The sequence below is a fragment of the Sparus aurata genome, chromosome 4, assembly GCF_900880675.1.
Source record: "Sparus aurata chromosome 4, fSpaAur1.1, whole genome shotgun sequence".
In the NCBI taxonomy this organism is placed as follows: Eukaryota; Metazoa; Chordata; class Actinopteri; order Spariformes; family Sparidae; genus Sparus; species Sparus aurata.
Window position 1 is genome coordinate 34,513,335 of NC_044190.1, and position 27,902 is coordinate 34,541,236.

A 27,902-nucleotide genomic window follows, 5' to 3' on the forward strand; every position below is an offset into this window, starting at 1 on the left:
AGTAGGTGCTGGTGCCAATCCCATTTTCTACAACGCAAGTCTGAATTTTAGTTGATCAGTTCATCTGTTGCTTTATCATTTTTTTCAAAACTTTATGCTCTGTATCAATCCTGAATGAGTAAAACTAAAACAAGCTTTCAAGCAAATGTAAATACTTTTTTTTTCCTGCTCTGAAAGAGTATGCAGTCTCTGACATCCACGACTTCTCGACCGATTACGCCTGCAAGCAGAGAGGCCAGTGCCTGGTTTGCATTTCGAGGGCCAGGATACACTCAAAACACAACTTGTTCATATGTGTGTTTGTGTTGTTTTGAGGTTGCAGAGACATTTTGGACACAGCCTTCCCAATGTAAGTAAAGGTGTGGAGGCTGGAAAGTTTCCAAAGCATCTGACTAGCACTTCTGCTGAAGCTTAAGAAGTCCCAACTGTTTCATGATCTCTATACCTTTAGACGCTGAGGCAGCTTCATTCTGTCGGGTGACATGATGCTGACATTTGCCTCGTTAACATCTAGGGGGTTCCTTTGATCCCCTGAGCTTGCACTCGTTATCGAATTAATCACAGAGAAATGCCCAAATCTCTTGTTTTCGGGTCAGGCTGAACTGGAAAATGTAATGTTTTTGTCTCTCCTTGCAAAGCCCCCTTTTCACCTAAAAACAGTCCTTCCTGTGGCAAGCAGTCCTTACCCGCAGGCTAACCTCCTCACTTATTTGTCGCCACGCCTTATTGGTCCTGTTTTGGGTCTCATTATGCTCCATGTGCATTTTAAAAAAAACAGAGAAAAATAGATCCTCTCCCATGTTTTCAGAGGCTTGCTGCCCGAAACATGACGAGACTATCTACGCGTCTGTTCGATCTGCAAATCAGGGAAATGGAAGTAGGCTACTGTAAACAAAAACAAAACACACAGTATGGCTGTGTGGCTCATCAGTAATTTGTCTTAGGTAATAACCGAGCTCAAAAGGCTTAATGGTATTATTGTCTATGGTAATAAGCTCGACGACTGAGCCCGAACTCAAGCAGCTAGTCTGAAAGACTGTTCGATTATACAATATAGGTGCGTCTCCATGTTGAATCTCGCTGCAAACTGCACTAGCTTGAGCTTGTGGATGTAGAAGATTGTAAGGAGGTGAAGCAAGAGAAATATTGACTCAGTTGGCCTCGCTCGCTCATGCTGTGCCTTGGCATCGCTCCTGTGCTCAAAGCTATCTGTATGCAGGAGGATTTATTGTCCCCTACAGAGCACAACCTCTTTGCAAGATCCGTCTCAAAGCATCATATTGTATTCAGTTGTGTCTGTGCACATCTACACATTTTTTTTTTTTTTTTATTTTTTACTTTATTTGGAGCTCTGGTAGTCCACCTGGAATGTACATAGCTTCCCTTCTGATTTTATGGACCATGTCTACTCCTTGAGCAACACTGCATCACCTTTCTCTGAAGGTCTGCAGTAATTCACAAGCCCGGGGCTTTCATGTGAACGCTGACTTAAACATGCTACTGTTTTATAATGTTTCAAGTTTGAGGGGTTCCTGGAAGTTTTTAAAAAAAAAAAAAAGACATCCAGGGATAGCGATTAAATAAACATACAGCCCCGGCAGAATAGGAGTGGAACTCTCTTACAAGGATCAATTATTCGCCGGGATGCGTCGCGCCGTGTACTCAGTGCGTCACGCTTAGCATGTCTCCCTCGCACCGTCCAAGTCACTTCACAGACTTCCTCTGGGCTGCACAGTCGGTCTTCACAGAGGCTAGGGAAGAGCTGGCTGTCTTTGAAGTATAAACAGATGGAGCTTTTTTTGTGCACTTCAAAGCGTGCATTTGAACTTTTTATAGCACAAACAGTTATGACGCGGCGATTTCGGGAGTCCTCGTCTACTCGGTGTGTTTCAGCGACCGGTCGACCTCTTCGCATGGATAGTGGTTCACTTGTTTTTTTTTTGTTTTTTTTAATACTAATTTGCATAGTGGGCTCATATTCAGACAAAACACTCCCAAAAGAAGAACACATCGCTTCCACGTGATGCTGTTTGTTGTCGGTTGGACTGTAGCTGATCGACTGACTCGGCGGTTTGTTTGTTTTTTTTCTTTTTTTTTTTTATCAGGAGTCCCATTAAAACAAACAGCCACATTAAACACTGAACAAAACGGCAAACATAGATAATCTTATGAAGATAGCGGCTCCATGCAGGCCAAAGCTTTGAGGATTCGAGGCAAAGAGAAGCTACAGATCGCCGCATTCTGACATTTGCCAAATAGCTCGACTTTTGGTTTTCAGGATGATCTCAGAACAGATTCAGCCTTAATGTAATAACTGGGTTCTAGACAGTTTAAATTCTCAAATAGTCGTGACGCAGATTATTATGTTCCTTTTACAAACCTCCATCAAGTCACATGTAGAGTTTGACACAAAAGGATCTACACAGGTCACTCCCCGGTAAACTAATTATACTGAATTTCAGAGTTGACTCACTCGTAGTACTCGGCTGCCGGGGTGATCTTGTACTTGGCGTAAGACGTCCCGTTGCCGATGATGGAGCTGTTGATGGCTTTGGGGTCGGTGCAGTTGGGACTGTTCCAGTAGTTGTCACATCTGAGCCACGGCAGCTCGCTGGTCATGGAGGAGAACAGGTAGTAGAGGGACCAGGCGATGATGACGTTGTAGTAGAAGCCGACATAGAGGGCTATGAGAATCACCGTGTAGCCCACGCCTGAGGAGCACAGAGTCGACCAGTGAGGAGGAAGAAACCGAAGCTAATACATGCTTGCATCCCAATATTACTGAGCAGATGCACTTAAAAATCCATGCGCAGATGAAAGTGAATCCATGTATTTGTTCATAACCCAAACCTACAAATCACAGATGGCAGAAATAAATGTCAAGGGTTGAAGCCATAATGATGTTATTGAATCTTGTTGTCGAAAGAATGCCTCCCACCATTAGCTGTGTTATAAAGTACACCTTTAAAGATAAAATCTCCTAAGTGCAATTTTGCAAATTGCTTTTTTAATTAGCGGTTGTCATTTGCGCGCCTCATTTTGTGTCTCGTTTACTTTGCAAACGTGTTATCAGTCCCTGTCACTGTCTCATCATCGCCTTGGCACGTGTCTTCCCCTTAGCTGTCCAGTTGTCAAACCTTTCAAATTCTCCAAACAACGTTCACACGTGTCCCCCACCGTGCGTTACTGCTTTCCTCCATTATTTGGCTGGTTTACTGGAGAGGTACATTTTTGTGGATGAGTTGTTTTGTCTCCTCTGGAATCTCATGTCCTCGCATGAAAACAGAGAAGCCATAAACCCATCACCTAGGACGGAAAACAAAACAAACCCTCCTCGGCGCCGGGGCCAACATAAGCAGTGACTGGTGCTGATTCAGTAGTGCAGACAGTTACTTATCTGACAGTGTTTGAAACGTCCTGCGTCAGATGTTTAACCTGTTGCAAAAGAGACTTCAAACTAAGACGAAGTCAGGTCCTAAATGCAGTTCCAGATGTATTGGTAATGCTGTTGAGTGTGACCCAGGATCCGAACCTGATTGTGAAATCGGGTTGTGTCACGCACGTACGGAGAATATGAACAGCTGTTCTCCTCTAATCTTGAAATTTGAAAATAATACACTACAGCGTATTCTAAGATCATCGTGCCAGATGAAGCACTGCAGCATCCTACAGGAGCTCTCTGATGTGATTTCGTGGGGGAGCAGATGTAAACAAAATGGAGACGGCGGCGCAACAACCTGCTGTAGCGGCGTTGATGCTTTGCAGTGAGGAAAAAAAGAAAAAAAAGAAAAGAAAAGCAGAAGCAGCAAAAGAATTTGGTCTGGAAATAATGAACTGTCTGGGGCGACGCGGCCCACACTGTTCGTCTATTCTTCAGCGAGACTGACTGACAGTTTTAACACGTCAACAGTAGAATGCTAGCCGAACGTTAGCCTCGAGGGCTTGGGTTGGGTTGTTGGGTCGTTCGCCGCTGCTCGGCCACGCCCTCAGCTGCTCTGGAACGTAGCTCTCATTGGCTGATGATTGTGAAAGTTCGGATGTAATGACAATTGTGGTCGTCCAGATTTAAAATCCTGGACAGATGATGTTTGTTATTTATCGGGGGCCCCGGCCTCCCAGTTTGGGAGATTAAGACTGGAGCTGTACACCTTTCACAATACCAGATAATCTGAGCCGACCTTCGGGGCTAAACCGGATTTCTCCTCAGATCGTCCGGAGGGGTGAATCTGAGGTTAAATCTGTTCGGAACACTGTAGTGTGATTCCAACCTAACTTCAGACATTCTTCCCGAATATCTACATGTATGCATCTGTATAAACTGTACTGTTCATTCTGGGCTGCAATCTCACTAATGAATTTTTTTAGATCTCCCTTTCCCCGATGATCTGCAAAAGTAATAAGTAAAGGTCATAACAGTGTAAAAACTTTTTCAGGGTTTGGATTCAGGGTTAAGTCCATGTCACAGGGGGAGAAAAAAAAACATTTTATGCAAGCTTCAGTTTAAAGTTTAATCACTCTTTATTGACTTGCAGTCCAGTTGTTTTCCTTGGCATGTCCTTGGCACTCTCACCAGGTTTGATTTTGCTTCATTTGAAATCGACATTTGTAAAAACACAGTCGCGGGCGTAAGGTTGCGAGGACAAGCGGAGAGAGATCAAAATATACAGAGAGGTGAAACAGAGTTGAAGGATGATGCGACAGAGAGATTAGCTGACGGAGGGCACGTGTCAGCCCGCGAGGTGGAGAGGACGAGAACAAAAAAGACGAAATGGAAAGGGCAAGACACCGGAGTGAAGCAGAGAGGAGCACGAGAGGTTAGAGACGGGCTGAAGCAAAACAGACAGCCAGGTTCACGTGCGCGCGTACTGGTGCTCGTTTGTGTTAAAGCTCACCTTTAAAGACGGGGCATATTTTCCAAACTGTAGCTGCCCCTTCACGGTTGTACTGGCCCAAGGCAAGTTCCATGTAGAACAATGGCATCCCCGCGATGACCAAGAAAAGGATGTAGGGGATCAAAAAAGCACCTGCAAAGAGAGATAATTACATTTCCTGCTGTACCTTTCATCTAATGACGTATATATTTGCTTGGATGTTGTAGAATAGATGCTCACTGTGGAAAATTCAAAACAGAAAAGGGAGGGGGGGGGGGGGTCTTGACATTGTTGGATAAACAGTTTTCACGCTGAGTCGCACATCCACCGACAAGCAAATGACCTCTCATAATTGAGTTGTTTTTTTCCTTGACATTATCCAACACAGGTGACACATTCTCTTCATCGATGAATACGTTTTGCTGAAGGCCAGTGTGATCGACAGGCCGGTGGTGGGAGTTTGACCCTTTTTGGGGGGGGGGGGCACCAAGCACAACATGTCGAATTTGACCACATGAATGGACACGGAGGACGGGGCTCAGCCTCTGGTGAGCCCTCTGTCGCAGGTAAAACAGCAGCTGCAGACGGTCCTTTTGCTGGTTCCACTAACACGCTTTACTTTTTTTCTCCCCCTACTACTGCGCAGCTACAGCGTTCAGCAGGCTTGAAAACAGTTTCAGTTGCTCCTTTCTTCAGACTTACCGGGTAAACCTGAGCTCACATGCTGACGTTCAAAGTTTCAGCCAGGCAAATAAACCTCATAGTATATTTAAAACCGAATAAAGGAGATATTGATTTCACTTGCAAGTAGATGCCAAAGTTTTCCATGAATCGTCTGACAGCACGAAATGTCACGGTAACATTTCCTCCATCATGTATTAACGGATTTCAAGAGCTGAGGGCACAACGTTCAAGCAATTTTTAAGATAATGGTTTAGGTTTTGCCAAATTTAGGGAAACATTTGGAAGGAAAACAGAAATATATTGAATAAAGAAAGAAAACTGTTCAAGACAACCTGTTGTTCGTGATTTTACTGCACACAATCTGCTTTTTTCAAACACTTGATTCAGTGAATCGTGGACTTGAGCTATGAATGGCTGGGGACACTGTCGCTTTTCATTAAATTCTAGCAGATGTTCTACACGGGATCCCTCTCCATGTGAATGCCTTGATGAAAGGAGGTATTTCCTTAATCATGAAAGCTCAGTGCACTTCCCATGAATACACCTGGGAACACTAAAAACTCAATTAAAGGAGATCAGAGCAGCTAAAATTAGAACAGCTCAACTGTTCTCCAATCTGATCCAAAGTAGCAGTGCTGTGGGCTTTGCTTTGTCATTCGGTTTTAGGACATTTGAAGCATTTAAAAGTACAAAAATAACGCAGATGATATCTGAATAAAAGAAGACAGGACACCAGTGAAGAAGAAACTACAATAATCGGAATTGCTACAACTTGCAGGGTACCTGGCACGCTTTGTATTTTCTGCTCCTGGCGGCGCGCCATAAAAACTTTCTGATCTCTTCTACATTTTTTAAGCATCCCTGTACGCACATTAATCAATCAGTAACGGTTCTTACCTCCTCCATTCTTGTAGCACAAGTAAGGAAATCTCCAAACATTGGCCAGGTCCACCGCGAAGCCAATGACCGACAGGAGAAAGTCTATTTTCTTGCCCCAAGTTTCTCGGTCCTCGGATCCGGGAGGACCTGCGCGGTGGCCAGGAGTAGGAATGATGGAGGAGCTGGTGTACTGGACACCATTCTGGTCCTTCACCAGTATCAGTTCTACTTCTTTTTTCTCCACATTGCACTGTTTCAGCGGTGCCACCGAAGAGAGCTTGTGTTCTGGCATAACCTGGATATTCATCTTCTCTGGTGCGTACGATGCCCACGCCGGCCCGGTGCACTCACGGCCCCCTGCGTGTTCTGGCGGAGCAGATGGTAGGAGTCGGTGCGCTCGGATCAGGACGGCAATCCCGCTGACAAAAAACAGAGGAGGGAGTGCTCTCCGCCGAAACTAAAGCTGATTCCCCCGCGGACATGGGCTGGAGAGGAGGAGAGAGAAACAAGACAGTTTGGAGACGTTTGGTGTCTGTGCGTAAAGTTCAGTACAGTTACGCACGGCGAGGAATACAGGTTACGACTGCCGGACGGGAATAGGTGACATTATTTCCCCTATTGCACAAGGGCTCTATGCCTATGTGCTGCTAATGCCAGTACAGCATGAAGACATTGTATCTGTAGTCTGATGCAGATCAATAGCAGGCGTCAAGTGAAAGATACTTCACAGCGAATTCCTCTTACGTCACCGCGCGCACTGAGCGCATAGCGCGCTACACAGGGCACTCAATCGCACTTCTACTTAAAACATTACTCATAAGGACAACGAGAAAGACAAATGATAATTAAAATAACTCCGTTAATAAAGCAATTTAAAGTTCTGCTACTGCAAGCTTTTCTCCCCTCCGTACATGGTAAAGTTAGGGACACCTCTCCATGGCCCGATGCTGCTGTTGTCCAGATGCGTCTGAGGGAAGACTGCCCATTCTGAACCAACTAGACTCGCCTTCTTCAGCAGGGACGATATAAAAAAGCGAGCTTTTAAATCGGTTTCCTCTCTCTCTTCCACGTGATATTTTGTAATTGAGCACTTTCTCTCCGGTTTGATGTCGTCTAGGGATGATCGCATTTTGATCATTTTTGCTCAAGCTCAAGTTCCAATAAACTTGTGCGTCTGCCTCCGACTTGTCAGAAGAGGGTTTTTGTTTTTTTTTTAGTTTTGTTTTTTTAACGAATCTATGTTTCTTTTTTTTTGGAACATTATATGACACCTTACCTTTTTTCGACAATAAAATATTCTGCTCAGAAAGCATTGACGTGAACTTTATAAGAATGTTTATTTGGCTTTTCACGAGCGGAGTTAAAAGACGGATCGTGTGTTTGCTTGCTTCTTTTTTTTTTACAAGAGACGTAAGATCACTTTACCTTCAGCTTTATTTACGACTCGAATTTTGCCTCCAACAAAACTTTTTTTAATGTTTTAATTTGGACTTTATCTGTTTCTTCTCTGTACTAAACAGATTGAATTACAGTTTTCTAAGAAGCCTTGTAAAAGCATTGTGTTCCATGTGTAACTCGATTATGCAGCAGCTTTTGCCAGTGGCAATGATTTCTATTAGATATGGCTGATCAGTTCATCCTATTAAAGTCAATGAATGTCCTCTTTGCTCTGCAGTGCTTGTTTTATAAAACCCTAATAGGGCTGGTTTTGGGCATTTTGTTTGTGAAGATTGAATAACTGCAGCGATGGTAAAGCAAAGGAACAGGTAACAGGGAAGGATAATGTGTTATTACTGTTGTTTTCTCCTGAATTAGTTCTATTCTTTTGCACTTTTTGTCGTGTTGTCAGATACCTCGAGCCAAAAATGACCATTGATTTGTGTTAACGTCCAGAGATTTTAATCTCAGGGAACGTCCTGGTTAAATAAAGGTCAAATAGATAAAATAAAAACATCAAGGTAATGTTACAGTAGCATGGTTTGATAGAAAGACGCGTCTTACAGATGTAAAACAGGTGCATATTGTAGGTGACGTGCTGAGAACAGACAATAACAAGTAGGAACTGAGCCTCTAACCTGCACCAGTAGGACAGCTCAAGGCAAAATGATATCGTCCATCACCTTTTACCTCAATCATCGTGGATCCCTGCTTCTGGCTACGCACAATTCTTGAGACCTTCCCTCTGGTTCTTAAGGGTCGGGCTCCCCCGCGTTGACCCGAAGACGAGAGGCTAATGAAACAAGACGCAGCCTCTGAGCAGCCACAGTGTGACCCTCCGGATTTAACCCAGAGTGCGTCTGGGTCGGGTCACAGAAAAGGACTGTATTTCCTGCTCCTTTCAGTCCTTTTTATTTTACCTCTGTACTTCTTTACGTTACCTCATTGTAAGGCACTCTTCGCGGGCAATAACCCCTCCACACACAAACACACCACACCCCGTTGTGACCTTTCACCCACCTCCTTTCAGTGTTTAAGTGGCCGCACAGTTTCAGCCTTTGCAATGCCCACTAACCTCTGCCATTAGTGTCGACCCTAAATCATAAAAAAGCGCCTTTACTCCACAGCACAAGTAGGGATCACTTAGAACGACCATTTAGGCGACGTTTTATTGCACAACAAAGACTTTCTGGAGTGTGTGCGAGCCGGGATTCCAAACTCTGGAAATGTCCTCAAGGACACTTCATTCAAGTGACATTTTGACATTGAGGACCGTTTCTTATGTTTGTCATGCCGCAAGCTTATACTACCAGGTCATTGCCACATGGTAACCAGGTCAAGGTATTAGCACTGAGTGGGGTTTGTTTTGTTCTGCACCCCGTTAAAACTCCCTGGTTTAAATCTCTCCGGGCCTTGCGAAAGGAGGACTGTCATTAAGCTTCTCTCTCTGGAGCTTTACTAGTGTCTGCAAAGATTTAAGCACCTCAGCAATGTTAAGTCCCTGCATGTTGTATACGTACGGTGAGGAGAAACAGCGCCGCGAGTCAGGTGTCGCGTCACGGAGAGCAACTTTTTTCTCGGGCAGCATTTAACCACATCTGGGAAGTGAGGTGGATATTTCCCATCAGAAGGTCAGCGAAGGTAACACCTACTCTGCAAAATCGATCTTTTTCAGAATGCGGCGCCATTGTCCTCAATTTTTTTTTTGCAGTCTCCTTCAACCATATATCAAAGAGTTTTATCTTTCAGTTGGTTACACCCCTTCAATCCCCAAGTGACTAGTGAAAGGCGAACACAATGGGGGGCTACGCACAAGTTGAGTTTGAATGGTGGGTAGTAATTAGGGGGCACAAAAAGGGAGGCTTGACAGCGGGAGGATTGGCATGATTGCTGTTTGAACTGTTGAGAGTGCTTGGAAGAAAAAAAAGAAAAAGAAAAAAAGGAGGCTGTGATTAACTGTCAAGTCTCACAGGAAGACTCGGCCTATAGATGAGCTTCAGAACAAACGTACGGCTCCTATAGGAGGAGGCACATCTTTAATTTCCGAACAGTTTTTGTTTAGTTGCACGGTCACAAGCACTGTAACACGTCAAACCGGGTTCCTACAGTAGAAAATAAAAAGAAAAAACTGTGGTGATGGTGACTGATCATGTTTTTCCCTCGTCTCGAAGCGTGCGGTAAGACGAGTGTGTGGAAAACCTAAACACTTCAACACCTTTGTTGGCCGATCTCACTGACAAGTAAAAGACACATTTTTCCACAACCTTACGCCGACCCATCCCTGGATGTTACACAGGAAAGGTTGCTGCATGTCATCCAAAAATACATCTGGAAAAGAATCAAACACAGAGATGCGAAAGAAAACAAATCTTGCCGGCAGATACCGGCGTTGGACCACTGATGTTTTATACGGTTCCCTAAACCTTGCCCTCACCAGAGACCTTCGTTTTCCCTATAAACCATCACACAGGAAGTCGGGAACAATCACTTTCCTGAGAGAATAATAGACGAGAGAAAATCAACAAGGTGTCATCGGGTGCGATAAGGAAACGCAACAATGAGGTTTGGAGGAACTCCCTGCAGAGCTCAAGGAGACAGCTTGCCAGGTTGCGGGAGTGAAGAGTGGAGCACGATGCACATGCTGTGTGGCCGGATATATGTGTAAGTACATGCCTTGCATCAAAAATGCGTAAAAGAAATTCACACCGTGCTAGCAACTATAGATGTAAAAACGGTCTGTACCGAGCAGCTGGATGTGGACAAAGCGGCAGGTCCATCTTTACAAGAGGTGGTTAAGCTGCCCAGCATGGTTCACATTTTGAGAAATGTATTGCAAATCATACTGGAAGCCCTATAGTGTGCAAAGAGACACAGTATGCCATGTAAAATCCCGCAGAGAGTGAATATGAATAAGACTACCGGTCAAGATAATATACCTGGCTGTGTAATAAGAAAATAGTAATGTGTGCCAAACAGCTAGCTAATATCATTACTGACATTTTCAACATCTCACTGTCACAGGAGATGCTGTACATACAAAATCTGCTGTGTCTAGTCTTCATGACTACTGCCCTGCTGCTCCCACCCCCATCCCCCAAGAAACCTGGGCTGTGTCCGAAATCACTCACTACTCCCTATATAGTGCACTATATAGTGACTGCGCCATTTTGTAGTGCTGTCCGAATGTCTAGTGGGGAATATTATGCCCTATATAGTGCACTCAAAGTATCCCACAATGCATGGCTAAAAGTAGTGTACAACCGATGGTCACTAACCAAGCAATATTTACCATCATGCATTGCGCTGCGGACGAACGCACGGACGTTTCAACTCACGTTTCAACTGCGCGACAGTAGTGACGTCATTAACGGTGCCGGAGTAGTGTCCGAAAGTCCGCTTTTCTTTCTGCCGTTGAGCTCACTATATAGTGCACTATGTTGGATGTGGGTGATTTCGGACACAGCCCGGTTCTCCAGACCACATCCCCGCCGGGCCTGGACCGCACTGGTATGCTTTCATATCCACTGCCCTCCACTCGGTCTTCCCACACCTTGAAAACGACAAAGTTGTGTCGCAGTTCTGTTTGTTGACTCCAGCTCAGCATTCAAACACAATCGCACCCACGGCACTGATCGGGAAAACTTTACCAGTACCAGTTCAGTTTCTCTGGTGTTGTAAAACGATAGGTGAACCGTGAATTAAAAGGGAATCCAAAAAATGTTTCCATTGGATGATGAAATTCGTGAAGAAAAATCTTGGGTCTCGGGGTTTGAATATTTTACTGTATATTTCATGCTTCTAGATTACCAGCGGAAGGTTAAGGAGTGAACATCGTTAACATTTCTTCCACTCATGAAGCATTTGCAGGATTTCCAGCTTACCCTCACTTCCCTAACCCAGAGGTTCTCAAACTTCTTGTAGGATGCCCCCCTCCTGGTTAAAAAAAAATTATCCATGTAAAGTTTTTGTCGAGGTCAGCGCACTTTTATTTATTTATTTTGCCCTTTCCCCTTGTCATCCGGCCGCACCTGCAGCGGCTCTCTACCCTCCACGGGGGGGCCAACCCCTGAGTCTGAACAACTACTTTAACCTGTGAGCAAATGTTAACGCCGTGCAGAACGCTTCAAGCAGTACATCCATGTTCGTCACGCATGTACGTCAGGACAAAGGGGGGGTCACAGGAGTGCATATACACACCCAGGTATCCTGTTGTTTTTAGCAGGAAGGTCTTTTCTATAGGAACATAAAGCCAAAATAACTTCCTCTTACACAACATTCCTTAAATATCCTCACACTGACGAAGTCCAGTCACTTCTCACTTGTTTCAAATTGTCTATCAAACTATTGCATTGACAATGAATCAGACCGCTGTCGCGCAGGTAACAGTTATACATAAACTGTTTCTGTGTTAAAAATGTAAAAATGGATGTGAGCCTTACGTAAAGTTAAACTCATTGATATTCTGTAGTCGCTAAAATACAGCAAAAGTTTTTGAAATAAATGGCTGACTGAGTCTAAACTCGCGGAGTGAAGCACAGCTGAGACCGAGCCTCATTTTGCCTGAGACAGCCGGGCTACCTGGTTAAATTGAGGCGCACAGTAGTGTCACATCAATTTAAGAGCGAGGCCTGTCGGTTCTGACCTTTCCTTCCAGCCCGGCACAGAGAGTCCCTCATCCGTATGAGGACCCGTGTCCAGCGTGAGTCCACAAACAGAGGCCGCTCACTCACTCAGGTCCCGAGGAGACCAAATCAGATTACCAACACATATCTCCCACAATCTACTGCGACAGGATCGCCCCCCCGGGCAGGGCTTGAAATGGATACAGCAATATACAACAGCCATGCAAGAGGCAAGAGGGAGGATGGCGGGGTGTGGGACCAAAGAGGAGAGCGGGAGCTGTTGGGTCGGGGGGGAAGGAGTCGCACTGTTGTAAGCGCGTCAACAATGTGACTTAATTGATTCCATGCCATCTCATCAATTTTGATTAAAATGAAATGAGCCTCCGTACGTTTGAAAAGGTTAAAACAAATTGAAGGTGGAAATCACAGCTGGTAATCACAGTTTGTCTAACAGCGTGCTTTTAATGAAGCGGCCCGCTCTCCATCATTCATTTCGGCCTCTGGTGTGTGTGTGTGTGTGTGTGTGTGTGTGTGTATACGGAGCAAGACTGTGCACTTTTTTTAAGCGTGTGTGTGTGTGTGTGTGTGTGTGTGTGAGAGAGAACATCGGCGTAAATTGTCTCGGAGAACAGCATATATAACATTTGTATTAGAGTCATGGCCGCCTGACAGATGAACTATCCTCCTGTTATGCCAAAACGGATTCATGGTTTGTGCGGTGGTTAATTTCTCCTTCTAGTCTATATCATTTGCTTCTTATTTTTATTTTTTTGGTGCAAAGTTATTCCGCGACGATGGAGAGCCGTGACTGTAGTCGGATGAAAATGTTTATATCTTGCACAATGACACACATAGTTGCTGATACATTGACAGAAAAGATGATCACAATACGGCGAAGAAGCATTCCCAATCTGTCAGCATCAACGCGTTACATTGTTTCCAAGCACTTATGTGTCCTTTTTTTTTTCACATTGTTTCTGTTATGATAAGATGTTCCTGTAGCACACAGATACAGTATCTCCTCTCCCCACCTTCTAATGAAAACAGGTTTGCTCACACAGAGGGCCAAACGAAACAAGCACCCCACAATGCAGACGAGGCCAGACGATTAGAGTCATAAGTCTCGTGTGTGAAGTTATTTTCTTTACGATATTGCTTGAGGTTTTCTGTGCTTCGAACAAAACAAAAAAACTGATGGATTTCTTGAAATATGCTCCTATAAGATTAGGCGGTCACTTTATGTCCTCCTGGTTTGACAGTAAAGACGCCGATAGCAGAAATTATTCACATGGGGCGTCTGAGATATCTGCACGAGAGACCACACAAACTCTGACGACACCCTCAGCGCTGTCTGGACAATAAAGGTATGTTCTTGACTTATACGGACACATTGTGAGTTTGGTGATAAAGCTGATAGATTGCTCACTAGGTGGTTAACAGGTGGTTAACACTTGAAATTTCTTCTCCCACTGCGCCACCAATAGCTGACACCAATGATTCTTACATACCAAAGTCGTGTGTTATGTCTCTAAGGCTAAGGTAATTGTTGTGGATGTTGATTTTCCTCATGCACCGGACACTCCAGTTCACGGCGAAGCTGCGAGGCAGGAAATGCTTTCCGACTTGAAATGGACGACATGACATTAATTGCTCCCCTTCTCCTCCAGATGGTAAGCTGCTCCTGTGAAAGAATGCATTTTTCCTAATACTTGACGCTCATATCTGTCTTCTCTTGGAAGAAAAAAAAAAAAAAGAGACAGTGATGACACTAATGTTGCCTCCTATTGTCCTTTAAGCTCGGTTGACGGTGACAGCGGAACGATTATTACAAAAGTTCTGACAAATTCGTTCAACGAGCACATTAATCCGCCCTGAATCGGGTTCGTTGCGGATATAGATTGAGAGACGCTGGGCGATCGTGAAACATAATGAGCTCTAATAAACCGTTATGTCTTTGGATGATCTGCCGGCGTCGGACCAAATCGAGAGGAAAGAAATGTTTGCTTTTCTTAAAAAGAAAAATGTCTTTGGTGAGAACTTTACGATTCTGTTAAGAATAATTTACGCTTGTGTCCCAAATTCTCTGTCTTGAATAACCATGACAGATCCTCCTTGAGCTTTTACGCACCGTAGAACCAGACTGGTTCGTCCCTCTGTTTTTTTTCGGTCTAGCTCTCAAATGCGTGGCCGGTCTCTAAATCATCAGAGTAAGGTGTGGCACATCTGGCCGTGTCTTAGCCTCTTTCTGATGGCCTTGACTGTTAGCCTTTTGAGTTTCTACTGATCATTTTGCGAATCCACGGATTTATATCCCCAGAAAGCCAGAGCTACTTTTTTACAGTTAAATATTTGGATTTGATTGGTGAGCTTAAGTCATGACAGATGCATGGAAACTCATCCTTCTTCTTTAATAGGGCGAGTTAATGTTCATAAGATGTGAGTGCTGCCTGAATTTGTTTAGCTTAACAAGACCTTCCTCTCCAGACAAAAGCCTTTGTGGTTATGCGCTTTATCTGGGCAAACAAGTCCACCTATATCTCTAGGGCAAGCTTACAAGAGGTCCGCTGCTAAAGCTGGATTTCTTACCACATTATTGTGGGCCTGTAATGCCCCAGCTCAGGTTTTCTGGAATTCTTCTCCAGCTGTGGCAGACGAGCAGCCTCTGTCCCAGTTGGCCGGAGACTTGAGGCTTGTTATGCAGCGAAACTTTCACGGGGGACCTCCTCGACAGCCAAGACTTCGCTCCCTAAACTAAATCCATCAGTCAAACGGCTGAAGGATAACTTCAGTTCGCGTAACATGTTTAACGTTCCAAGGCAAATCAAGGGCGTGCCGGGTCTTTCAGAGCCGTCAATTTCTGCTCCTATTTGTCAGACCTCTTGTTTGAAGCCGAGCTTGATGGTTTTGTCAGATAAGAGGCTGTCTTCCATTAAGGATCTCTTCATCAACACCCATTGTTGGATCTTTCACTCAGCTACAGGTGACATTTTTCCTCCCTCCTGGTCACTTTTTCTTGGCATCTGCGTATGAGAAATGTTGTCAGGGAGTCTCTGCCTCACTTCGGGTACGATGCTCAACAACGTTTATGACCAAATGAGGAGAATCCCTGCGTCTAAACACTTAATTTAACAGCTTTTTTTATTTTTTTTATTTTTTTTGGTCTTTAATCTCTAGAAACCCCTTCTCTCCACATTAAAGGAGTATGCATTGAGGATGGTAGAGAATTTGCTTTTGAATTTTGGGTGAAAGGGTTGGATAAGATCAATTTGAGACTTTTCACTCGTTCAGTTTAAAGTCATCCACCGGCTGCACCTGTCCAAGACAAACCGAGCATAATCTGTCCTCCTGGCTCTGTTACCTGCGATCACTCAGACCCTCGGCCATCTTATCTGGTTTCGCCTCAAGCTCAAGAGTTTTCTGGGATGACAGTTTTCATTCGCACGGCGACATATCAGACAGCTAATCTCCTACAATCTTCCTCTGATAGCAGGTCGCTGGTCATAGCAATAAGGTTTATCCTGAGAGGGCGAGCGTCTGTCACCCCTCCTTGCTTTAAAAAAAAATTGTTAAATGACATGATTTCTCGTCTCTGCCTTGGATACATTTTGGTAAACTCACATCACGTCCTGAGTTTAACATCTGGGGCCTCTTTCTTAAACACATTACGAGGAAGAGGTGTCATCCTGGCAACTACATGTACTGCTGCTGTACTTCGATCATCCAGGATTTCAGTTTTCTAGCCTTCGTCTCGGGGCCTTCCTCACTAGCTCTTGGTTCTGTGGGCTCTAGCTTCACAAAAACATTTGCTCGCTTCATTTTGTTCAACTGTGTCATGTCTAGTTCTCTGCTTTTTGGGCTTTTAAAAAAGGGAACATTTCCTAAATAAGCATATATAAAAGAGGAAAAGTCATCCATATCTTGCCTTATCTTGTGTTTTGATGTAGGAGTTTATGAATGATTCAATGAAACATTTGCTGCAACTTTTAAATCATGACACAACACAAAACAACACTGCTCTCAAGTGTTAGGCATTACAAACAGTCATATGCGTTCTCTTACCTTTCCCCAAACCATGCCACACCTTGAATCTGATGTCTGATTCTTGCTTAAATCTCATTGTTGTCAAACTATAACATTAATTCAAGGCGCAGGTCAAAATGCCACGGATCGACTCACAGGCAGAACAAAAAAAAAACACACAGATAATGGAAATGTAATGGGTAACTGCTGCCACCTGGTGGTAGTTAGGAGAACCAGAGTTTACAGCAGTGGCCCCCTTAATTGAACCTACGCCTCATTATAAACCAAAAAAAAAAGTCATTACAAGTTCCCTCAGTGGTGAATATAAATACACAGGCAGAATTACAATCGTGTTCTTGTTTTATTTTAAAAAGCAAACGTTGCAGTGGTAACAACAACAACAACAACAGAAAAAAAAAAAGAAAGAAAAAGAAATCACATAATTGCAATGCACCTCGCTAAATAAATAACAGTGCCGCTAGTTAATCAGTGAGCACACCCCCGCTGGAATATGCTGTTGTGAAGAAGCACTGTTGTCCTTTTTGCTCACAAATTGCCCTATTTTCAGTGGTTGGTGTGCTTTAGTCAACTTAAAGCTGTGTGAACACGCTGCTGTCTCAGCAACAACAATCTTCAGTAGAAATGCAAATGGATACACATGCAAAGCAAACCTCTGGCTAATTATACAGCCGTCTTACAAGGTCTGTGTCCCTGAGCGCTGGAAAAAAAAAAAAAAAAAGTGTGATGCACAGCATGTATGCTCTTCGTAGACATTGCTTTAATACGGAACATCTGCAGGGGTTGCCAGATTGGAAAGATCTTCATAAAGCTTACTGTACACTAATTATACTGCGACACAGAAGCACGAGGACTCTTTTGCTTATATTTAAAAAAAATTGTGTTGGTTTGGCAATTTTTTGTTTGTTTTTTTTCACTCATTTACAAAGGACCACAAAGACAAAAGGAGGGTTCACAAAGCTGAGTTCATCTAAGCCCAAGCGAGGGTAAACTCGGGCTATACAGAATAAGTATGTATCCATGTCGAGAGGCAGTTTACAATCTGGAAAAAGTACGTCATAAAACACGAACATTAGAACTCTAAAGATTGCAGGGTTTAGACAATTACAATGTTTTCCGGTCATTTTTCAACATATTTTTCATCCTTTGACCAGCATTTCATTTTTTTTTATTTATTTTTTTTTCCTGATAGACACACACACACACGCAGACACACCTTTAGGAATAGAAGAAGATGTTTCTTGTGCAGTGGCTTGGGGGGGGGGGGGGGGGGAGTGGTTCTTCAAAATCTCTATAAGGCACTAAAATTGAAAACAGAAGCACTCTTAAAACCATCAATAAAAAAGGCAAGCACATAACCTACAATATGGCTTTGCTGTGGCAAATGACTGGAATTTGCTTAAAAAAAAAAAAAGTCGTTGGAGGGCAGGTGACACTTTTTGTTGGGAGTTTTTCCCTCTCAGTGCAGTGGTTTCAGTGCTCCGTCTCTCGGTGGGAGAGTTCACGGTCATCCTCGCGCTCAGTCGTCTTTTTTGTCAGAGGTGCTGTCTTCCTGTTTATCCCCCGAACGGCTCCCACCGGTCAATTCCAGATCGCCCGGCGTCGTCTCCTGGATCGCTTGATATCTCTGAAGCTCCAGGTACGTGGTGAAGAGCTTGGCGTATTCCGGGTGGGTGGTGGCAAAGGCTTGAAATTCACCTGAACCAAGAAAAGACAGGAGCATGAGGATACACCGGAAGAAAAAGCAAAAGGCTGAAAATGTAGCCTTGCATTAGACCTCCTTGAGGAAGAGCCCACTCACAGAAGGTGATGAAACCAGAGCCGTCGGCATCGATCTCCTTGAAGAGCTTGGCCATGTTCAGATCGGACACACCCAGAGCCGAGCGCAGCAGAGCGGTAAACTCCTCTCGGGTGATTCTCTCATCCTCGTCTGTATCGAACAGCTGCAGGAGGGATGACACAAGCAGAGAAACATGTATTCCACTTTCTAATGTGTGCACATTTGGGAGAAATAATGGTTATTTTACAATGTGCAGATGGGTGGGTGGGTTTGTCAAAAAAAAAAAGCCTGAACACAATCGGGTAAATTCGCTTTTTATCAAATTAGTCGGGACAAAAATAACTTTTCGGTAACATTACATAAACACCAGAGCTGCTTGTCCAAAACCACGTTTGACATTACGGCCGGCAGAACGACTCCATGTTCTCCCGCAACAGACACACATTGTTAACTTGACATTATCCAAGCCTCTCTGAAGGCTGCCTCTGTTCTTCCAACAGTGCTGCTGCTGCTGCTGCGACTGTCTGCCGAGCGCCGATGTCAAATAAAAACAAGGCAGGGCTGTTTAGCTTAAATCTAGCACTTTTCTTTCCATTCCATTTGGATTTGTTGTCATAATTCTGAGATTTTCTTTACACATGTATCGTAAAAAGTAAATATTATATATACTGTAGATCTACAGAGATCCTTTTGTTGCAGGTCCTAGTTACAGCATCCCATAAACATCTGCTCTACACGGTGCTACAGCTGAAGTTGAACAAGTCGGGTGATGAAACCCGGAAAACAAAACATCCAGCCCGAAAAAGAATATCTCAGCGGGAAATGTGCGATTGAATCAAATCAGAGTGACCAATGTGAAACATTTCTGAAACAGCGTTCGATTACACGCCTTGAACAGTTCAGGCTGTTCTCACACAAAACCTGAGGAGGACTATCTCTCAGACGGCTCTTCAAATTGGACACCTTACATTTCAAACACGCGTATCCGTGTCTTCTGTGTATTTGTATTCAGCGCAGCCTTGTCAAAACTATATAAAAAAAATATCCATACATACCGATACTGAATATAATCAATGGTTTCAATGCTCAATTATTGCATCGATACTTGAGTACTAACTGCGTTGTTTCGCACGTTGACACGTGCACCACTGCGCGCCCACATAGTCCCACCTCCTCCAGCGGTACATTAGCTTAGATGCTGTTGTGCTCAACTCACAGTACATAAGCCTTCTTATATCAATCCTTAAATTAGAAAACCTTGAAATTTTAGGCCCTCAGTGTTTTGTCGATGTGTCCCTCAGATGAGCACCGCAGCGCCAGAGGATTCCTGGAGTCGTACCTGGAAAGCCATTCGGAGAACGTCCTCGGTGTTAGCTGGTCGACACAGGATGGTCACGCCGATGACGTACTCTCTGAAGTCTATGGTGCCGTCTCCGTTCTGGACAGGGTCGAAGACACGGAGATAAATACACTGGAGACAGTCAATGCACAGATTGTTATGATGGATAGCACTCTACCCTTTTAACGGTCTAAATGTTTATACATTACGAATGTTTGAGGGAGTATCAGCGTGAGCTCTAATGCCGCTGGAAAATAATGAGACCATAAAGGCTCGGAGGAAAAAGGATCCTCGGCGAAGTGGATGTTAGCGGCTGTTTTTACGCTTTTAGTCCTCCCTTCCCACTCAGACCTCTGGTACAAATACCAGGGAAGGAGGCCAGATTAGCTGGATCATAGTTTCCTCTTCCAGGCTGCATCAATCCTGAACCCACACCACGATGACCCACTTTATTTCCACTGCTACACAACGATATGCAGTGACGCTATGTGTGTGTGTGTGATTCTGTAAATGGAATATTAAGACTGCTGCCATTACATTTCCTGTAGGATGTGTCATGGCCACGGTGGACTAAAGCCAATCCCCAACACCCCTGGAACGCGTGGCAACGAAAAAAAAAAGGCACTTCGCTATTTAACTGTCATTTATACACATGTCTCTCACTCTGTCAAACAGTGCAAACAGCTCCTCGAGGGCTGGGTTGATGGGCAGCTTCAGGAAACTGGCAAACTCCTGGATGGTGATGCGTCCTCCTTTACATGAGCTGGCCATGGCTGCGAAGCCCTCCAGCTCCTTCCTCAAATTGTCCCACTTCAGACTGAGGGAGCAGGGGGACAAGGAGCCATACGTGTCATTGTTAATGTCCCTGCCTGGCGATGTCAACAGTGTGCATAAGTCGGGTGTTCTTACTTGAGTTTACGGCTAATTTTGGTGAACTCAACCAGGCCGGCCTCCATCGGCAGCGTCAGCTCGCCGGCTGAGATCATCAGGCGGCAGTCCTCGTACGTGTGGTCTGTCACTGGAACTCCCAAAGCACTGGAAGAAGACAGTTCGCATTTAAATAACGCTCGGCTCAAGTGCTTGCGATGCACGACGCGGCAGGCTGAGAACATGTACGACATTTGGACTTATCAGAGGAGTGAAAAAAACAAACTTGCTGTACACTAATGTGATTATAATGTCGGTAAAAATTCAGCACGATTGAATTTAACTTTCGGCCATCGCATGAAACAGCGCAGTCTCTTCTACTCAACACTGACTTAGTTATCTCTTCAACTCACATGAACTCCTTGTGCATTTCACAGTCACTGTTTGCTTATCAAAGCATATATTTTTGCGTGCTTTTTGCTGAAGCTACACCAAAAGTAGCGCAAGCGCATTCGCGGCCACTGAACACTTACTGGGCCATGCTCGCTCGCACTCTGCTGGCAAACAGAGACGGGGTTTTCTTCTCCTCCTCTGTGGGGACGTGTGGCGGCAAGAACTGAAAGACAGAGCGGGCAGACGGGATGGGAAGAGCAAACGTAAAGAAAACTTTGCATGGAAATCAAATCCGGTAATGCACTCGACACATCTGGCGCTTGGGATGATATAGCAACAAAATCCAGTGATTATAATTCAGAAAATGAAGGTTGCACACTTTCTTGGGTTGAACTCAACGACAGGGAGCGAAACTGATACTACCAACAGGGTTCGTACACATTTTTCAAGGTCAAATTCAAGCACTTTTCAAGCACTTTTAAGGGTCATTTACAAAAATTTCCAGCACCTTATCGCTGGGGTAAAATACATATCTACAGGAATATATGTACTCATGATTCTTTTTTTCTTACTTTTTATCACAATTATGTACATTGTATTATGCTGTAAACATCTAAAATGATGTTTCATGATAGCAAAAACTTTAGAAATTAAAGGAGAACACAAAGTTTTATCCAAAAAAAAAGGAAGCCACTTGGCGTTCTTCAGGTACACTTGCACCGGGACAAAGAGAGACCTGAGGGCACCCTGTAATTTTCTTTTTTGACATAAACTTTTATAAGATTTTCGCTTATTCATCAAAGATTATTAATATTGAACGTGTCATCAGTCGAAATTGCATCAACCTTCTCCTCAGCCATCCTTCTCTATTGCTACCAGGCTGCATGTGTGATGATACACACACACTGATTTTATATCTCCTTGTAATAATAAAACTATCCAGTCTGATCCCAATGTTGCCAAGACACAGAGTCGTAATGTCAAGACTTTCAAGCACTTAAACTAAAATCCAAGCACTTTTCAGACCTTGAAAACACAACTTTGAAATTCAAGCACTTTCAAGGATTTCAAGCACCCGTACGAACCCTGTACCAATAAAGCTAACAATCTTTTAAGGGTCAGTGTGTAGGAATTAGGGGTTGAAATGGAACAAAATATGGATAACTATGTTTTCATCAGCGTATAATCACCTGAAGCTCAGAATCAAGAGCCAAGAACGAGTCTTTTATATCTACAGATGGAGCAGTGTTGAACAATGTCTCTATCAGATCGAAGACACGAAACACTGCCTCATCAGAGGGCCTATTGTGTTCTCAGTGGCGACCGCCGGAGATGGTGAGATGATGGGTATTCAGTTTGTGAAACCACATTAGAATGTTGACTTTTTCTCCGTTACCTCTATCTCCACTGTGGTGTACAGCTGGCTCAGAGTCAGCAGCAGCAGCGTCCTCCTACACGGAGCACAGAGCAGGACAGTCGGTTACACGCCGGCTCACAGGTGTTGCAATACAAGGCCAGAACATTGCAGTTACCGTGTTGCAAGCGATTTTATCGTCTAAGAAGAAGTAGCAGAAGACGCCGCCTTCGCCACATTGTACACAATTTGAGGTGGGGAGATTTTTCAAAAGATGTGCAGCGGAAGTACTTACGAGCTGAAGCCCTGCCAAGTCCAGGTCACCGTGTCCTGGAGGAAAAGCAGAGGAGGGATGCATGAAGCTTCTTAAAAAACACTAGCAGTGCGACAGACTAGTACGCATGCTGTTGTGTGACACAGCTACGCTTCTATATCTCAGTCTCCATTTGTGAAGTTTGCCAGCTCGGCAGGCCAAACCCGCGAAAAAAAAACTGCGGCGGAGAACACAACAGGATGTCAAAAGCGATGTGGAGATTCCGCTTACTGATACATTCTTTGCCTGGAGGGAAATAAACAAATTGTGAGACCTGTAAGTGCACGTACTGTGCGTTTCCCTCTTTGAATCCGCCTTTATTTTCTATGCAAACTATCAGAGTACGGCGCGCCGCTGTGAACTTTGCTCTCGTCGCGTGAGACTAAACACACATTGATGCCGCGTTGCAGACACTCACCATTTTGTTGGGATATCTCATAATCACAGGCTGCACAGGGACCCCCGGGATGAAGGCACCTAACACACAGAGACTGTTATTTTTCCCATCACAATGGAACGAACGCTGACTAGTTGTAAGACAAAGCGAAATGAGTTCTCCCACTTGCCCTCAAAAGCAGTTGTATGGGTGTCAGTTGGTAATAAGTCAATGCACAAAACCACATCACATAAGGAATGAATGGGGCAGTGTAGTATCGAGTGTTGCCTCCGCTGCGTGGCCCTGCTGCTCGGTGAGATCCGTTTTCAGTAAATGGAAGATGTGCTAATCCCGACAGAACAGAACCGTCAGTGAACAGCAGATTGTCCTGTATTTCTTTCCGTTATTATTTCCCTTGTAACTGACACGTTCTGTTGCAAAAAGGGGGGGGGGGGGGGGAAAATGACGTGAAATTTACAAGTTTGCGTCTCACCTTGTTTGAACGTGATGAGACATGTACGATTTGTGCACGTTCCCTCCGGAAAGATCAGAACCTGAGGAACAAAGCGCCGGAGCAAAGGTTGAGATCACACGCCGCGTAATCGTAATCAAGCATGCGATCTTAAGATGCTGCTGCTCACTTGTATGGACCCTGAGTCTGAAATAAAGCTTATCTATCTATCTATCTATCTATCTATCTACAACAGGCGATGCGAGTGTGCTTTTGAAACAAGTTGCTTTGAAAAAAGGAAACACAATTAAAACTACGTGGTCTTCTGAACCTGACAAAGGAAACTGTGAAACCATGCCAACATCCTGAGACACTGGTGATAAGCTGAAAGCCTTCTCTGCTGCTACAGTAAACATCGGCGCCATTTTTTTGGCATGGAGGATGTTTTTTTTCCCCGTGTTGTGACGGACCTGTGGCCAGTGGCCGCCTGACTTGGCTCTGCTGTCAATCTCCTGGATCGTGTTCTTCCTGGAGTCCGGGTCCTGTCTGGACACCAACACTGGCTGGAGACAGCGCACAAACCCTGCACAGAGAGCACACTGTGGTTTATCGCATGTTAATAAAAGCGGCGGTTGCTTGCTGATGATATCAGTAGACAGCACGCTCTAACTTCTCAAAGCACACTGGTAAATATCAGTTGTGATCTCTGACAACAGGTAAAGGGATTTGCAATGTGTTAAATCAAATGACAGTTTTATAAGATAATGGCTTTTCATCACTCGTTAACGAGCCCCTCTTTAATCTAGAAAGAAGGCGTGAAATCGTGCAGGCGTATGAGGATAAACAGAAATTAAACTACATGACACGCTGGTTTCACACTTCTGTTTTTTCACACACACACACACGATCTGGAGGTCGAGAAGACCAGGAAGCCCTCCTCAGACACGTACGCCCTCCGCTTTCCTGTGCTGAACAAACAGAGCAAAATGAAACGTTTCTCACGGCCAAAGATGGGCGTAGCCAGGTTCTCGACGCGGGAGACGGTGGAGGGCAGGCCTGCGACAATGCACACGATCCCGTCGAAGAAGGTGGAGTGGGGCGCCACGGCCAGGATGGGGGCGTCGCCGCTGCCGACCTGCTTGCCCTTGACCACCACTCTGAAGCCCATGCAGAAGTAGTACGCCCTCCCCAGGGCGGCCATCACTCTGCGACACATGAACCTGAAAGGCGACGGGCACATTTTTAGGCGATTACGGTGCGTTTTTAAGGGAAAAAGAGATTTGGGTTCAAAAGGCACAACCCTCGTTTCACAGTGGGATCGGCCGTGTTAGAATTTCGCCATCGCGCAGCAGTGCATGAACTTAATCAGTGTTTTTTTTTTTTTTTTTTTTTAATAACAAATGGGCTGAATTGGAAGTGTTTCAGTGACAGGAAGGAGTTGCACCACCCTGTACTTTCCTGCACCGCTCCAGTTGCTTCCCCATAAAGAGGGAGAGAGAGAGTGAGAGAGAGAAAGAAACCATAATATAGATTGAGACGTGACGACTAGAGATATGGAAACGCAACCTATGAGTATCTAAAGATGCATTAATCTTTTCAATCTCTTTCTGCTCAGTGGGGCAGGAAGTTAAATGCAACGTGACGCAGATTTGAAAGAAGAAAAAAAGGCTCCCCAGACAAACACTATCGGCTGATCAAGATGTTACGGCCAAAATGTTGCCCACTTAAATAGGAAGTAGGCACGGAGCGGCAAAGAGCAACGCAGAGTTCTATTTAGAGATTCACAGTGTCATGGTATGAAAACAGAAGTTTTTGGGGCGGCCGGGCGAACGTTTTTCTCATAATTTCGCTCCGTGTTATGTCCTGACAGACTCAAAGTTGCTTGAAACTCGAAATATACGTTTGATAACCGTCAATGTTCAAACCGCGCTACGCCCTGAAACCGGTAAACCGATACAACCTGATCTAAAAGTGTCTGAAAACTAAGTAGATCTGTAAACGAGGCGCTGATTCACAGTGGGATTAGTAAGAACACACCTCTTTTTTTTTTTTTTTTTACAACACCGGTAATCATTTGCTCTAACCGCCGTGAGAATGTCTGTGAGCAGTAAACTGGTGAGCGTAGATAAGCTTCTCCTCTGGTTTCGGTCGGTACCTACACCATGTTTAATCATTATCATTGAAAATCGGTGATGTAAGTTCGCAAGAATGTGCTTGGTTCGAAGCGAAGAGGTAAAATGCAACAATCCAACCTTTAGATATTTGCCAATACATGCGTTTTTACACGCCTAAGCGCCTTTAAACGTATTTATACTGTGTTCATCACAGCGTGTGGATACAGACATATCTAACTGGGTTACCCATTCAGTTCATTTACGCAAGACACACTGTGGGCCTATCACTTATAGTATCTACCCAGCGAAAAAAAGTTCACTTCCTCCTACGAATGACCCACTATTACCGCTTGACTCCTTCCTTTTCCAAGAAACGGGGGGAAGTGAGCCTGAGCACTGGTCGCGGTGCAGATACGATCAAGACAGAGCATGATGCGGCAGCACCACCACGCAGCTGCACATTCTTCAAGTCATGTCAGGAGCTATTATTTTGAGAATATGCTGTCATAGCAGGAAACCACAGGACACACTTGCCTTACAACTTCTTTTTTGCTTTAGAAGCACTTACTATTTTTGGTCCGGTGAAACTCTGAACGTTCTTGGACGATTCTCAACGTGTCCCTCCACCGAAAAGCTATGTTTACGTGCAACATGACGTCCGTGCATGCGGCTGACTTTGCATGCCAACACAGCCTTGGCGTGCTGTACATGCACCAGGACAGGCCAAGTTAAACAAATACAGCTGTCTGTACATGTCAACAAGGCAGCTGCACTGTGTAGTTATTTAGTTCTAAGTCACTGAGGCTGATCCCCTGCAGGTCTTTTGGTGCCAGCCTGGTGGTTCTGGTGTGATGTGTGTGTGTGTGTGTGTGTGTGTTGAACTGGGGATGTGTTGGGTTACCGTCTCCAGCCTGTCATTGGCTCCACGGCTCCTTTCAGAGGATGCTTGAAGGTTATGATGACAGCCACCGGCCATGTCACCATGAGCACCAGGGACAGGAGGATGGCGCGGACCGGCACCAGGACGATCCCCAGGAGGACGCACTGCATTGGAAGGAAGGAAGGAAGAGGGAGAGGAGCGCACACATTTGAGTTCACAGGCCTCTGTGAGTGTAGGATTTGTGTACGTCTGGCCCGCTGTGCCATGAGCTGAGAGGGGCTGCTGCAGTCAGGGTGAACTACGAGCCTGGCGTGTTGACATTCCTCAGAGCAGACACACGCACGAGTCTGGACAGCTTTTCTAGAAAGCGCACAACGGCTCTCATTGTTTGCGCTGCACATAACGAGGCTTTACAAGCCGATTGTCAAAGCCTCGCTGCAGAAGATTATCGGCCCTGTGTGTGTGTGTGTGTATGTGTGAAATCTCACACATCGGCTGATACACTGTCGCCTAAAGCGATGCACACACACACACACACACACACAGACATATACATATGTATTTATATGTTCTTCAAAGGCTTCCCTCTACATGACCACTGGAGTCGATACTCACTTTGATGACAGCGGCTGTGGGGAGCTTGGTGTCCTGGACGAACGGGTTGATGACCGCCGGCAGGAGCAGGGACTGCTGCCTCGGCAGGGCGAACACTCGCTGTGGCGGCATTGCAGTCCGGCGAACGACGAGACGGGCCGTAATGTGTTTCTGTGTGTGTGTGTGTGTTTGTCGGTGGCGCCGTTATGTGATCATGTCACTTCCTCAAATGGAGACCCCGCTCTCTCATTTAGCCCGCAAATAATCGGACGATCAGTATCGAGGGGGCCGAGCGCAGACGCGAGCAGGCGCGGGGAGAGGAAAGACCCGGACTGCGCGTTCAGGCTCCACCTCCAACACGGTCCGCCGCTCCTGCTGAATGGGGTCCGAGTGTGATGTTTGCAAGCCGTGTCAGGTGCATTTGCATCAGTTTGCATTCACCGTGTGAAGCCGCTGTCTGCGGGATGCTGTCAGGTATTTCCAGTAAATCTGGCGAGGGAACAATTTGTGTCTCATTTCGGGAGCGGTCAGGGAGCAGCGTGCAAGGCGTCCGTGCAAGAAACTGATAGAGGGTTCAGACATGCGAGTCTTCGCAGGACATGAGGACACACACACTGGAGATGATGCACAAGAAGCGAACGTGCAGCGTGTTGTGATTGTATGTTATAATACCGTGTTTATGCATTGGCCTACTTTCTGCGAGCTGTCACGAATGTCCACCAGATGGCGCTGTTTCATAACAAATTCTCATTTGGTCCAGCCCTTTAAAAACAAACTCCTGTCCCCTTTCTGATTTCTCTGTTTTTTGCAGCAGTAGCAGTGGAAAGTCAATATTTGCTCAAGTGTAGTTTTTTGCATTTTATGCTGCTTCACGCCTCTGGATTCACTGCTGTTTTACTCCATTAACATG

At 44.9% G+C, this 27,902-nt stretch overlaps 2 protein-coding genes across 4 annotated transcripts in view; both read right to left on the reverse strand.

Annotated features, from left to right (window-relative positions):
• slc6a2 (solute carrier family 6 member 2) overlaps window positions 1–16,722 on the reverse strand; it is a 30,740-nt gene extending 14,018 nt beyond the window's left edge. The window contains exons 1-4 of one of the 3 annotated variants that reach the window (XM_030413811.1): window positions 16,553–16,722; window positions 6,453–6,919; window positions 4,893–5,024; window positions 2,474–2,711 (exon numbers count right to left, since the gene is read on the reverse strand). In XM_030413811.1, the coding sequence (XP_030269671.1) occupies window positions 2,474–2,711; window positions 4,893–5,024; window positions 6,453–6,741 (659 nt within the window). In that variant the 5' untranslated portion in view covers window positions 6,742–6,919; window positions 16,553–16,722. Of the gene's footprint in view, window positions 1–2,473; window positions 2,712–4,892; window positions 5,025–6,452; window positions 6,920–7,345; window positions 7,496–8,561; window positions 8,793–16,552 lie in introns of those variants that run through there. The other 2 variants (XM_030413810.1, XM_030413809.1) reach the window with 2 other exon arrangements.
• Window positions 16,723–16,976: 254 nt separating this feature from the next.
• Window positions 16,977–27,638, reverse strand: lpcat2 (lysophosphatidylcholine acyltransferase 2). The gene is made up of 14 exons (XM_030413812.1): window positions 27,014–27,638; window positions 26,420–26,562; window positions 24,407–24,624; window positions 23,875–23,987; window positions 23,447–23,507; window positions 22,996–23,054; window positions 22,560–22,594; window positions 22,307–22,361; window positions 21,051–21,133; window positions 20,560–20,685; window positions 20,314–20,467; window positions 19,651–19,749; window positions 18,333–18,474; window positions 16,977–18,229 (listed from the first exon to the last, which is right to left on the reverse strand). Exons 1-14 carry the CDS (start codon window positions 27,122–27,124, stop codon window positions 18,051–18,053), a joined length of 1,578 nt encoding a protein of 525 aa, XP_030269672.1. The 5' UTR covers window positions 27,125–27,638; the 3' UTR covers window positions 16,977–18,050.
• Window positions 27,639–27,902: the final 264 nt, after the last annotated feature.

What these genes read in the sequence shown, in the direction of transcription:
- lpcat2 (XM_030413812.1), bottom strand. Translation starts at nt 27,124, where the DNA reads ATGCCGCCACAGCGAGTGTTCGCCCTGCCGAGGCAGCAGTCCCTGCTC. An exon ending in GGCTACGCCCATCTTTGGCC is followed by an intron (nt 23,988 to 24,406) that starts GTGAGAAACGTT and finishes CTCTCTGTGCAG; the next exon opens with GGTTTGTGCGCTGTCTCCAG. An exon ending in ACACCACAGTGGAGATAGAG is followed by an intron (nt 21,134 to 22,306) that starts GTAACGGAGAAA and finishes TCTGTCTTTCAG; the next exon opens with TTCTTGCCGCCACACGTCCC.